The sequence below is a fragment of the Terrapene carolina genome, unplaced genomic scaffold, assembly GCF_002925995.2.
Source record: "Terrapene carolina triunguis isolate 2854851 unplaced genomic scaffold, T_m_triunguis-2.0 Scaffold192, whole genome shotgun sequence".
NCBI classification, from domain to species: domain Eukaryota; kingdom Metazoa; phylum Chordata; order Testudines; family Emydidae; genus Terrapene; species Terrapene triunguis.
Window position 1 is genome coordinate 15,982,195 of NW_020664543.1, and position 14,036 is coordinate 15,996,230.

The following is a 14,036-nucleotide window of genomic DNA, read 5'->3' on the forward strand; positions in this document are numbered from 1 at the left end:
GGGGGGGGGGGCAAGCAGGGGAGAGAGTTGGGGTGCACAGCAGGCCCACTACAGTCCCAGACTGCACGCCGGGGGGACCTAGTCACATAGAGTGTTGGGGTTCTTAGGGATTAGCTTGTTTTGGCCTTGTTTTGAAATGGGATTAGCTTGATTTTTGGCTTATTGTGAAAGTCAGGGTACTTATTTACCGTGTGAAAGTTGGCAACTGTGGTCCGGGGCCACCAAGCAGGGCCAGCATTAGACTTGCTAGGGCACAGGATAGAAAGCTGAAGCCCCACCATATGGGGCTGAAGCCCAGGGCCCTGCCCCATCACCTGGGTCTGAAGCCAAAGCCTGAGCAATGTAGCTTCACGGGGGCCTCTGTGGCATGGGGCCCTAAGCAGTTGCCCTGGTTGCTAGCCCTTAACACCAGCCCTGGCTTTTATATGCAGAAAACCAGATACTGTGGCACATGTGGGCTGTGGTGTTTTTATAGCATGGTGTGTGTGTGGGGGGGGAGGGGCCCTCAAAGAAAAAGGTTGAGAACCCCTGATCTAGGCCAACATACTGTCTCCAATGGGGGGCCAGTACCAGCTGTGTCACAGGAAATAGCCATACAGTAAGGCATTAGGGATTAACTCTTCCCCCAGGGAAAGTTTCTTCCTCATCCCCAAGAGGCTGGGTTATGCCCCAAAATTTAAGTGTTTATATGTTCTTTACACATCCTGTTGGTTTTTGTTTGTTTTGTAATATTGTAACTAGGCCTGTGTACCACATAAATGTGCAGTGCTTTTTTGACTATTACTGATCTCTTGGCATTATGAGATCCTGTGGCAATGAGTCCCACAGTAATTTTGTGCTGAGTGAAGAATATACTGTATTATCAGAAAACGTGCTTTGACAGTTTCTCCATATAGGATTTACAGCACCACATCAGTATCCATCCTTCAAACTTGTGTATTTTGTCTCAAAGTATTTTCTACACTGGTAAAAATATCACTTCATCCACTGCTGCAGTAGTCAGCTCTGCACTGGAACACAGCAGCTGTCTAGCAGTGCAGATCAATTCAGGACAGGAAGTAAATGCTGTAACTGTATCCATTTGAAAGCACAGGACGTTAGTTTAGGTAAACAGATTGAAATCACCAAAATTAGAATTTGGCCAGGACAGTGATGTTTATCCATTACTCTTATGAGAGAAGCCATGGCCTCCCCCCTGGGCACTGTGAGGACTGTTAACGTAGTGTTCTGTACCAGCTCTAACTTGGCACCTGTTTTTAGGATAATGCTCCCAAACCTCAGTCAGTGGTAGTGTTCCTGTGCTTGTAACCCCAGCACAACTTTCTCCAGCATGACGGTTATTTCCATGGATGGGAATCCTCCAAGGGTAGAGGCCTGATCCTATACTACTTGAAGTCAACTAAAGTCCTACTACTGACTTCCATGAGCTTTGGCTCAGGACCTTCCCACGCAAGGCTGGACAGTGTAGTTCAGTTTCTTCAAGCAGGACTGTTTTCTTGGACAGTGAAAATGATGTATTTAGTAACGTGATGGGGGAAAATATTTTCAGAGACATTCCAACTATTTTCCTGGCTCCAATCCCACTTGTCGTCATTTTAACCTTACGACAGTCTTCCATGAGTCATCATCCCTTCAGGTTGCTAGGTAAAAGCAAAGCTGAGGGGAGAGTTGTGATAGGATGTGTGTTTTTACAACCGCTCCACCCAGGACCAAGGCAGGGAACAGTTATTCTGTGTGCACATGGATTAAATATTGATAGGAAAGGGACTTCCATTTTCAGTTTTCCCCAAGACTAGAACCCATTAGCTTCAACACCGAATGAAAGATGCACAGATGCCAGCCTCACTCACATGGAGTATTAGGAAATGAATGCAAGCCAAACATTCTGGCCCTACCGCACATGTGAGGAGCCAGCCAGATTCTAGCTTAAGTAACTCCCCTGCATAAAGGTATTACATGAAGTGCTCTTTAACTCTCATTTCCATATTGTATCAAGGCCCTCCAGGCTAAGATGGATCCCAGCTGGGTTATTACTTTAAATGCATAAAAAAAAAAAAAAGTGTCAGTGGTTTTATCAGGACAGAGCCTCAACATCCAGCAGATGTCAGCACACCACATGAAACAGAAGAGGCCTTGGCTACACTTGGGGATTCACAGTGCTGTGAAGCGCGAGTGTAGTCGCGCCGCCAGCGCTGCGAGAGCTCTCTTGCAGCGCTGTATGTACTCCACCTCTCCGAGGGGAGTAGCTTGCAGCGCTGTGAGAGAGCGTGCAGCGCTGCAGGCGCTGATTACACTGGCGCTTTACAGCGCTGCACTCGGGGGGGGGCGCGTTTTCACACCCCTGAGCGCAGCAAGTTGCAGTGCTGTACAGCGCCAGTGTAGCCAAGGCCAGAGGTGAACATCTCCCCATGACGGTCTATACGCAGTGAGGGAAAGCACTTACCCCCACTTACGAACATCCACTGTAATGTTGAGTTCTGACAGCTGCTTGCTTGCAGCCCTCCCAAAAGAGAGGGGACAGGGATACAGAGGCTTCTGTGTTTTCTGTTCTTCTAACCAGACTGGTCATCCACAGCACAGAGAGGTTGCAGAAAAGTAGAAGGGGAAACTAATCTCTTTTCTACAAATGAGACTATACTAAGGATATTTAAAAAACCAGCAAACCAACCTCACGTAGTCCTCAGTGCAGAAGTGCTTGAGCACAAAGTGAAGTTTAATGGGGAGTGTGTGTGTGTGTGTGGCAGGTGTTCTTCTCTCCAAACCCTGGGCAGGGTTATAACAGGCTGAGCCAAAAACTGCCATGTGGACGTCTCCTCTCCCACCCCTACAACCGAGATTTTGCTAGGTTCAAACATTTGATCTGAATTTCACTGTCACAGTAGGTCTATGGCCCCAGTCATGATAGTATCTGAGCACCACCCTAATGTTAATGAACTGGTTCTCACAGCAGTCACAGGTAAGGAAATCTTCATTTCAGCAAAGGGGAATGGAGACACAGAGATTCAGTATCTTGCCCAAGGTCACAAGTCTTAGCGCAGGGCCCTAAACCTCAGGATGAGCCTTCCCCTGTTTTAACCTGCTTTACGGAAGTAAAAAATAAAATGCTTTGGGGGCAGGGACCATCTAACGTGCAGTCATTAAAATAGCAGTAACTCAGGGGTTTTGGTCTGCACGTCCTCCACGCAGTAGATCTGCAGGCACAGCAAAGTCTCCTTACTGCCATTTGGTGGCTAGGCAGGCAAAGAGCTGTATTGCAGGAACAGCTGGTCATGCTCATATTGTTGCCTCATCCTCCAGTAAACCCCCCCCTCCCCCCCACTGCCATTTGTTTCATGCACCTGTGGCATCTTGTCATTAACCAAGATCATAAGAACTTTAGGACATAAGAACTCTTTACGGTGTGTAACACAACAAAACCATGGCTCCTGATTGGGGCCTCTTGGTGCAGTTTATAGAAATAAGTACCTCCCTCTGAAGAGGGTATTAATTCTGTACCTTATTGACAACAATTTGAGCATCAATATCACTCATTTATGCAGTGAACTCCATGCATCTGATGAAGTGGGTTTTAGCCCACAAAAACTTATGCCCAAATAAATTTGTTAGTCTCTAAGGTGCCACAAAGACTCCTTGTTGTTTTTGCAGATACAGACTAACACGGCTACCCCTCTGAAACTGTCATTTATCATGGTAATTTTAGCAGAAACAGGTGCTCAGGGACCATGCACAGAGCCTGTGGAGATAAAATACTGCTTCCATCACCTTCCCAAATATCTGACTCTGTTCTAGGCATCACTATTGCCATGCATTAATAAAAACTAAAATAAGCCAAGTTTCCGCTCCTGAAGTTTCAGGCTCACCACTTCCATATACTGCAGAGATGGCTGGGGAGACAAACCCAAGGCAGGCTCCTCTGCTACCGCACTCATTTAAACAAAGCCTCTTTTATAACAGGGAGAATTACTGCAGTGAGATCCTTCCCTCTTCCCCTCCATGGTCTTGGTATTTGCTTAGTCACTGAACTGGAAGTTCTCAAGGACGACCATTAGTAGGAAAGAGCAATAGCCAAGTCTCGTTCAAAAGAAAACACAGGACCCCCCCTTTAAAAACGGAAAAGGCTTAAGGCTCCTAACCCAGGTACACTAACAAATGCAGGATCATGCCGTATCAGCTTAACCTATAGCTCTACAGCAGGAGGCCCTTGGGGAGATTACACAAGCCTTAGCATCGTATAGTATAAACCATATACGTTCACCCTGAGTTATTTTTTCCTGCACATATTTATGGAAATTACTCAAAGCCACACATCTTTCCAATAGACATGCAGGTACAGGAAAGGCTTATCACTAGCAATGAAATCAAAATAAAGCTGCAGAAGTGATTGTCAACATTAGAGTGAAGTTTAACCTAGTGCAAAGAAGTTACCCTGGGCCCTTTGCACCACATAACGTCTGTATTAGAAGTTTAAGTGGCGTTTAGTCCCTGGGGTAACTAACTCTTAGGGCTTTCTCTACATGGCGAGTTAGTGCATAGCCAGCCAAGGTGTGAATCTACAGCAAGCAAGTCTCAGAGATGGGTCTACAGACTCTGGCTCATGTGATGCTCCTCAGAGCCCATGTGTCTATACAGCGATTTTTAATACCAGAGTGGGAGCCTGAGTGCATAGCCCCAGGCTCAGACTTGCTGCCGCGGGTTTCTGCTTGCCATGCTGCTGTACCATTAAAGAGCCTTGTTCTGCAATCCATTATGTATACTGAACTTTTGAATGGTCCCACTTCAAGTCAAAGGGACTATTGCTTGAGTAAACACTACTCAGTGCAAGCAAAGGGTTCAGAATCATGCCCACATGACCCAGCCAGGCTGATCTGCATGGGCGTACGTAGAGATTAAAATTAGCACCAGGAAGACGACAAACCCTGAACTGCAACTGTCTCTACTAATGCTGTTGTCACTGTAGCAGGGGTCAGTTTCCATGTCGGGCAGCTCATCCAGCATAAACATGAAGAAGTTTGATTGGTTGGAGACTCAAAACCTCGGGCAGGATTCCTTGCTCTAGGATCAAAAAGAAAAGCCATGACCGAAATAAATTATTTCAGTCATCTGACAGGCATTACACCTGCTAGCACAGATGACTTAATACAGGCACCATCTGCAAGGAGGGCAGTACAATTCTTTGCAAAGGCACAAAAGATGTAGAAAATACTTTCCACCCTACGGACTTAAAATAAGTTAGCTGGACTTTGACCCTGTAGAGGATTAGACAGCTGTGACCATGACGTTTAGTAAGGGATGGATATATATATATATATATATATATATATATATATATACACACACACACACACACACACACATGCTATGGTCTTCCTGAATTTGATCTGTTACTGAACGTTTTGCTTTGTAAGAATCGTCCCCTATTGCTCTGCACTATGATGTGCCTTAGCTCAAAGGAGCTCTAATGGCATTAGAATATCATAGGCATCAAATCCTTATGGTGATCATAAGCTTCATGTGTCACAGAGCTAAAGGCCCAAGAAAGGTGTAATGGAACCAATGCAAATAGTGATACTATGCATACTCAGCAGGCTTGTGTCTGGGCCATTGGAGTGCTTTTTGCAATAAATTTCAGAGAAACGCTCAGTTGAAAATGTAGAGTTTATTAGCATCCACTCTGGGAATTTCTCTACGGCTTTCTAACAGACACAGGCATGAGTGCTCATGTCACTTTTTCCAAAGAAATTAGCTAACAGCATAATCTAGATCAAGCAGATTTTATGAACTCTATACATATATGCCAACCACACAGCTGTTTTCACTCTGCCCTGGACAGGAAAAATGCATGAACATAAATACATCTGCAAGAAAGAGGTGCCCCAGGGCTTTCATTACCTTCTCCTATGTCCTTTACTCACTTCAATGCAGACTGCAAAGACATAAGTATAATTCTAAAGCAGCTTGCACATTGAGAGATTCAATTTGGAAAGGCTCTTCTTCGTTAGACATTAAACTACAACCCTAATGGAGATTTAAGACATGTGCAGAAAGCAGACATTTATAAGCCACCAAGACCATTTTGAAAGTTTGAATTTGGGAGAACGGAAGCTCAGTTTAAACTGCTTCCTCTCCAGTACTGTGCAATTTAAACTGAGCTTCTCTCCGTTTTTTGAGATATCAAACAAGGGCATGAAGGATCTTCACTCTTCCTATGGCCTCAGTTGAGGGTGGTTTCAGAAAGTGGATGCTAAACACATTACTAAATGGACTTCTAGGAATTCCATGACATCCTGAAGTAAAAAGCCATGTCAACGTGGTAAAATGTAGGAGGGGAACATAAATGCCTATATTTTACACATGCTGCTAAATAATTCTCAAAAGTAAAATACTCCGAGAAACTTGGGAAGACTGTTTAGAACCTGAGTGATCTATCAGCAAACAAACAAACGAGAACTCCCCGTCCCCCCAGCCTCCTTCACCTTAAAATCAACTCTCAAAGTAATGCCATCATGTAGCTATTTAGATCATTAACCTCTCTCCCCATAACTTCTGAGAAAAGTGGCAGATGGTGGGTTGAGAAAAGAATAGGCCAATTTTCTGTTTTACAAGAATAGAACATTTAAATTTTCAGGAGTTTAAAACCAAAACAGGAAATCTAAATTTATTGCTTTTTAATATCAGGGTTGAGTTAGAGGGAGAACACAGGAGATGGGATGGGAATAAAAATAACATGGGCAGATAGACCAAGACTTTCTGAATGGCACCACTGCTATAGGAAACTAAATCCTACAAGGCCCCCTAAACCCCAACTCTGATAACTGGCAAAGCCATAACAATAATCAAGTCTTTCAAAAGGCAGAGGAAACTGGGTGGGAGAGGCCTTCATCTAAAAAAACTGACAGCACACCCTGTAATGATAGCAGCCACCAGGGCTGGATTCCATGAAATTTAAAAAAAAAAAAAAGAGACTCAGTTAAGTTCAATGCCAAGCCAGCTATAGTTCAGGCAGATGCACTGCAAGCTTCCATATAGCTCTTCTGATGCATTTTAATCCTCATTTGCGATCTCTCATATTGCAATTCTCGGCCTTGTGAGCACAGGCTGCCAATTGGACCAAACTGGTTGAGATTTTGTGATGTGACCGATTTAGGACTATGGCCCAGTCAAATTCATTCTGACTTGTGTCCCACGACAAGATTTGAACAGAGACGAATCTGAGGCGAGAGGGCAGCCAACTAATGAACTGGGCCACTTCACCCAGGGTAGGGTCTACCTTAAAGTAATTAAAAGGGGATATGAGGACAGAATGTTTTCATGTTTGTAAAACTGGCTATCACTAGGAACAGCTGTAGCCTAGTACTAATTAAGAACAATGGGACATGAGTATTTATGATTTCTTCACATACATGCTTGTCAGTCAATCCCTTCAATAATACTTCAAGTACGGTACCATGTTAAAATATAACTGTCAGCAGCCCTGAGGAGCCACATACATAAAGTCATGGTAATGGAGTACAGTTGTGACTTTTTCTAATACTTAGTGAACAAAGTCACTAAATTAAGAACAGTCCCGTATATTGCTTACAAGAAGATTCAGTCTGGAGATCCAGATCAGCAGCTGGATTCCAGAGAGAAGGCAAGGTGCTCCTGAATCCATAGTTCCATACATGCTCAGTGGCTAGGAGATAGGAAGCTAGTTCTATAATATGCACTTCACTCTACTGAGGACCTTTTGTTTGCTGAACATTCAAGGCTCTTCCAGGACTCCCAGCATAAACACATGCTCTTTGACACTTTTAGAATTTGTTGTACGTTGAAGTGGGAGTGAAATATGTAGGTAGAAGTTGAAGGGCAAGTAATACTATAAACAAACCCCTGCTGGACAAGGCAATCTGCACTGTCTTCTCCCAAGCAATAGCCTCAAACTACTGATCACAGAGCCAAGTTGAAAATATTCTAGGTTTTGGTAGTGTGCATATTGACCTGACCTCCTACATGGCGGATGTTTTTGGAATATGCCCTTGGATCTTATTACAGCCCAGCAAAACTCATCACAATTCACTAGGGTTGCTTTCCCAGCCATATACTCCTTGCCAACAGCCAAGGATGTGCGTCACTTGGAAAAGGAGCAAGCAACAAGGCCTCTCTGTCTAGAGGCAGGAGTTCAATGGGTGTTTCAGAAAACAGGTTTAAAGCATCTACATTTTCTTTTACTTTACAGGGCTGCCTCGTCAATGTATTTAACATATTTACAACAACAGACCAAAATGGCAGCTGTCCACAGGGAAAAGGTCCAAAATAAAAATCCTATGCTTTTTAGCTTTTTGAACATTAGAGTTTCAGAAAGTATAGTCATCTCTGAGGCAGACATGCAAAGTTTCCCTCATACAATTCTGCCAGGGTATATCAATCCCAGGCAACTTCTGAGCCAACAGCCAAAAATCACAAATTGTGCTTAATTTTCAATGTAGACAAGTGTTCCAGCAGGGATCAAACTCACATTACTTGCCATGGAGTTGTGACAAAAATCCAAGGCTCTAGAGATAAAGGTTGACCTATTCTACTACTATGTTCCCACTCCTGCTGAGATAAATAGATTTAAGTTGTTACAAACATCGACAAATCTAATTTATTTAAGGATTTAACTGCCACTGGGTCATTCTAGGCTGCCACTGTTGAATACACTTACAGCCAATAACTTCATAAAAATAAACCTATGCTGAATAAATGAAATTAGAAAAGGCTACAAAAGTTGGCACGGGGGTTTTCTGCACATCACCCTACTTGCCCAGGCAGCTTAAATGAAGTGTTCCCTTCTGTATTCTATAGTCAATCCATGGACTAGAAGCAGCATCAAAATCTTTACTTCATCAGTCCATGTGCAGCAACAAGACTTCCAGATTCTCCTCTCATGAGACTACAGCTTTGTTTTAAAGGGTGAGAGGCAGACACTAAATAGCTTTCAGGCAACTTTTACTTACAATTCAAAGCCTCTCTATTTCCTGATCAGAACTAAAATGTAATCCTCCCTGCAAGGTGAACAGAAGAGGCCGCAAGTATCAGGGCTGTTCAATTTTACTTTTGCTATTCAATCTCGTGGCTTCAGTCCTTAAACATCCTACACCCTCCCCCAGCAGAAGAAACAGTTGTGTTATGTCTATAATTTATGGCATTGCATTTTCATGCACATTTCCTTCTCCCTTCTCTTCAGGAAACCCAGGACAAGGGCAACATTGCAATCTAGTCATCCACGGTGATGTTGCGGAAGAGATAAGCCATGGACTCCCCATTGTGGATTCGTCGAATGGCTTCAGAGAGGATCAAACTGATATCCACAGTCTTTATCTTGGGGCACTGCAGCTTCTGAACTTCATGAGGAACTGTGTTGGTCACCACCACCTGCATAGAGATAGAAAGGAAAGAACATTAAAACTGCCACCAACACATCAATTCAGATTTAACAGCTACCTAAGAATAACTCTGAAAATCAGTTGTAACTGAAGTTTCTCTGGGTAGTTAGAGGTTTTGGGGTAGGTGTAAATATCACTAATATTATATGATTGAAATGACAGATTTTCCAAGGCTGATCATTTGAAGAAAGGGCCAACATCAGTAATGCTCTGCATGAAGTTCCTCCACGTGGACTAGCAAGTCTGATTACATCAGGTTCTTGACCACTCAGGGTGGAATATTTGATGGCTTGATCCAATAATACCCCACAAAGTCCATGGCCAGACAGGAGAGGCAGAGAAAAGTAAAATAAATATTACAGGAAAGCAAACACATGCACATGGGATGTGATGGAGAAGCAACCATGTGAATGGTTTTGCTAGAGGATAGCAAAGGATGCAGACTCACTGTACCAGCTCACTGTACCAATAAAATAGGTGAAGTCTGCCCTTTGGAGAAGTTTGGCTATTAAAACAAATGCCATAAAATTCAGAGGGGGGACTGTCCCCTAAACAGAGTTTCTCTCCCAGACTGTCTGGTGCCAAAGGCTCCTTTATTAAGGCAACTCAGCATAATTTCCAATGGTGGCTGTGCTTTAGACCCTCCATCCAGATAGGTATTAATAAGTTTATATGTAGATGGGAAATCTACATAGAGGACAAGTAGCAAAGGGGTAGCCGTATTAGTCTGGATCTGTAAAAGCAGCAAAGTGTCCTGTGGCACCTTATAGACTAACAGACACATAGGAGCATGAGCTTTCGTGGGTGAATACCCATGCATCCGAAGAAGTGGGTATTCACTCACGAAAGCTCATGCTCCTATACGTCTGTTAGTCTATAAGGTGCCACAGGACACTCTGCTACATAGAGGACAGACCCTTAAGGGGCCATATGCCTTTGAGCTAAATGAGATTTTCCATTCTCATCTTCTAAAAAAATGGATAACAACCCATTTCTGATAACTATATTAGAAGCCTCATTTAATGTCTCCATTACTTTCACTCCTGGATCTATCTTGTCATCTAGCAAAGACCAGCTTTATTTTCCTCTCAAATATATGTAAATTTGATGAATTGTTTCACTCATGGAAAAATTAACATTAGTCTCAGGTAAAAGCTATTCAGTGCAAGCAGAGGCTAAACTTACCCCAAATAAAGCTTTGAAAAATCATCCCATACCCAGTCCCAGTCAGAACAGGTAACGTTAATTGCATGCTGAATTGTATGTTGGTTGGTTTTGTGATAGACTGTTACCTAGTAAAAATTGTGTGATGAAAGTCATTTTACAACTGTGACCTGGAACCTTGCTGTCTAGAGGCAAAAAGCTAGTTCCTGAATCCATGTGGCCACCATCCAACCTTTTCCCATCTCCACAAGACAAGCAGCAGTGACATACCTCATCGACTGCGGATTCCTCGATTAGACGGGGTGCATCTGCAGATAAGATTCCATGAGTGGCCATCACAAAAATCTTGTAAGCACCACGCTCTTTCAGGATTTCTGCAGCTGCTACAAAGCTTTCCACATCATCAATAATATCATCCTAAGAGAAACATAAACCCCACAATCAGAACCAAGAAGTTACCACTTGAAAGAAGACAGACTTTGATCTCTTCACATCTATAGCAGCAGAGTCTGTATATATTTGAGGAAGTTAGGGTCTATCTTGACTACTGCTGAAGATCCTTTATACACCCAGGCAGAATACACCAGCTCTGATAATTAATATAATTTTATTTATTTGCAGATATTTCTATAGTTCTCACCACTGTAGTATCAGAGTGCCTCTCACACAATGACTTAAATCTCAGCTCCAATGTGAGGTATAGAAGGAGTCCCATTTTAATGAAAGGGAAATGTGAGGCACTGAGATTCTGACTTACTCAAGGTCACACAGGACATTTGTGGCAGAACTGGGACTAGAACCCAGAAGGGTCTTGGACTTTCAGTCTTGTATCTGCAGGAGAAGACTATCCATCCTCTCAATGATACCAAAACCCCATGCCACCCATCTCAACAGCAGTTCAGCAGGATGAATGGAGACCAGCAGCAAGTGATTTCCATTCGGAGGTATTCATTTTTGGGTTCTGGTGTAACTGTGCAGGAAAATTTGAGGGTCCACATCCCCACGTTTTGAACACAGGGCTGAACACTGGATATTAACAGGGTCTGTCTGTCTTTCCTATTTAGATACACAGGAAAGCTGGAGAGAGTTGAGGAGAGGATGGAATGTGAACATTCATGTTCTGACACGATAGCGTCGTGTCATTTCTACTCCAGAACAGAAATCCCAGCTACACGGAGGCATAAATATTTAGAGATGGGCTAGAGAAAAAGATCCCACCCCACCGCTCTAAGTCTCGTACCACAATGATGGCGATTCTTCCCCCAACATCTCCGACTACAGTTATTGGTGGCTTCTCTTTGGCCATCATCACTAAAAACAAAGCAAAGCCTAGTTAGATTCCATACATGGCAGTATTACTACATGCATATATCCATTTATTGCACTGCAGGACAGGCTCCCACTTTTTTCAATTAAACCTTGGTGCATCAAGTTTAATATACACGTGCATCACTTCTTGCAATTTATATGTATATACCCCATAAGACCCCACAGAACTTCAATTTTATAAATCACTTTAAAAAGGGAGAAGTAGAGGAGCTTAATAAGAAATTAAGAGTGATTTCCAGAGGAATCAAGCACCTGCATCTCACACTCACTTCAACTGAGCCAGCTGGTGCTTAGCATTTTTTTCCCTTTAAACGTCTTAAAATTCCTTGTCAAGGCAGCTGTGATGCAGCTGTTGGTCCAAGTGCAGCTCAAGCAGTGGTGCTATTCTCATCTTAAAGCGCACTTCTGCTCCAAAAAGTGACTAAAAATGGTGTTGTGGGCTTCCACATTTAGCTTCCTTAAAGGATATTATCAAATGTCCCTGGTTGCAAGAGGTAGTTTTCTAATTGCTAGCCATGCAAATTGATCTGGGGATCTGAGACTCAAGCTGGGTTATAGAGTAGCAGCCGTGTTAGTCTGTATCCGCAAAAATAACAGGAGTACTTGTGGCACCTTAGAGACTAACAAATTCTCCTCTATCCCCAATAAAGTGTCCTGCAGACCAGAAAAGACCCTTTATGACACCTGCATATGTTCAGGGCCGTCCTTAGGCATACGCACCTGAAAATTTGGGGCACCCCTAAGTCTTGGTGTCCACCCTTCCACCTCTTCCTATCCCTGTTCTACCCTTCCTGCAGGCTCCCACCACAGCTGATTGCTGCAGCCTGGTGAGTCTTCCTCTGGAGGGGATCTAGTACTTAAAAGTGAAAAAGCCTCCAGCCTGCCAGACCTATTAGCACAACATTAAAACAGTTAAAGAGCCATTCAAGTGGTAATGAAGCCATTTAACAGGCATTTGCCAACCCCCAGGTATATACTGTCAGTTTCTGAAATTTACTGACGATAACAGTTGTGCATTACTGTAATATTTACTCAGAACATGTTAGTCTACAGGACCTTAGTTTAAAATTTGCTTTAAAAGTATTTCATTAGTGTGTTGCTGAAGATTATAAAATCACATCTCTAAGAAATCCTTGCATAGATTTTTAGATGCACAATCTGAGTATTCATCTTTAGCCTTAAATGCTTGGATCTTCAGACATAGTTTTTTAAATAAATCCTTCAAAAGACCACCCTTATACACATGCGAGCCTGGGATGCCGTTGGGCATAGGGGCACCAGTTTAATAATACTGCATAGGGCACCATAAATCCTAAGGACGCCCCTGAATATGTTCATTGCTTTCAGTAGCTGAATTTTGTAATTAGTGTTCAAAAGAAGGACAAACAAAATCCAGCTCAATCTTAGCATTACAAACCCAACACAGGAGTAAAAAGCACTAAATACACTTATTACTAAATTCTGTAGATGACATATAAAAGGATCAGATTCGTTGAGTAAGAAGGTGCCAATCGCTCTCTGCCTCCACCCTCCCACCCCTCCGACACACTTCAAAGAGCTTTACTTTCATATGGATCTGTGGCATGCAGAAACTACATGTACCAACAGGAAATGCTCCATCTTGAGGCAAGCAGTGTCAATATCAAGGTGGAGCATCACATGCTGATACGTACTGTCTACTTTGCACTTATATTCTGGATTTAAAGACAAGCCAGACAGCCATCTGCTCCACAAACTGGATGTGGCCCTCAGACTGCTGGCAAGTTGTTAATAAATCCCTCACCTGGGCAACGACTGGCCACCCTTGAGCCAAGTACATTTAAGAAGTCCCTCCCCTGACAATGAACATTTTGATTTATAACACAAAAGTCTCAGGGCATGTGTATGACACAAAAAGGATATCTAAGGGTATGAAATGTACATTGCATGAATCTGGTGAATGGATTTAAATGGCATGAATCGTTGCTCAAATGCAGTAGTAAGGAAGTGATACATATCAGCCCAAGCAAGCCCATCATGAAAACTTTCATATTACCCCATTTAAAATTCTACATATGCAACACCTTTTACATAACTCCTTTAGAAATGATTGAGGGGATTAGAGTATTTTAAAATAAACGTCACTGATACTTTTTCATA

General features: G+C 42.9%; 1 protein-coding gene across 1 annotated transcript in view; it reads right to left on the reverse strand.

The window, feature by feature from the left end:
* Window positions 1-5,637: 5,637 nt before the first annotated feature.
* Window positions 5,638-14,036, reverse strand: part of PRPSAP1 (phosphoribosyl pyrophosphate synthetase associated protein 1) — a 43,235-nt gene continuing 34,836 nt past the window's right edge. Inside the window, exons 8-10 of the mRNA XM_024206741.3 lie at window positions 11,809-11,879; window positions 10,839-10,985; window positions 5,638-9,393 (exon numbers count right to left, since the gene is read on the reverse strand). Coding sequence (XP_024062509.1) covers window positions 9,235-9,393; window positions 10,839-10,985; window positions 11,809-11,879 — 377 coding nt within the window. The 3' untranslated portion in view covers window positions 5,638-9,234. The remainder of the gene's footprint in view (window positions 9,394-10,838; window positions 10,986-11,808; window positions 11,880-14,036) is intronic.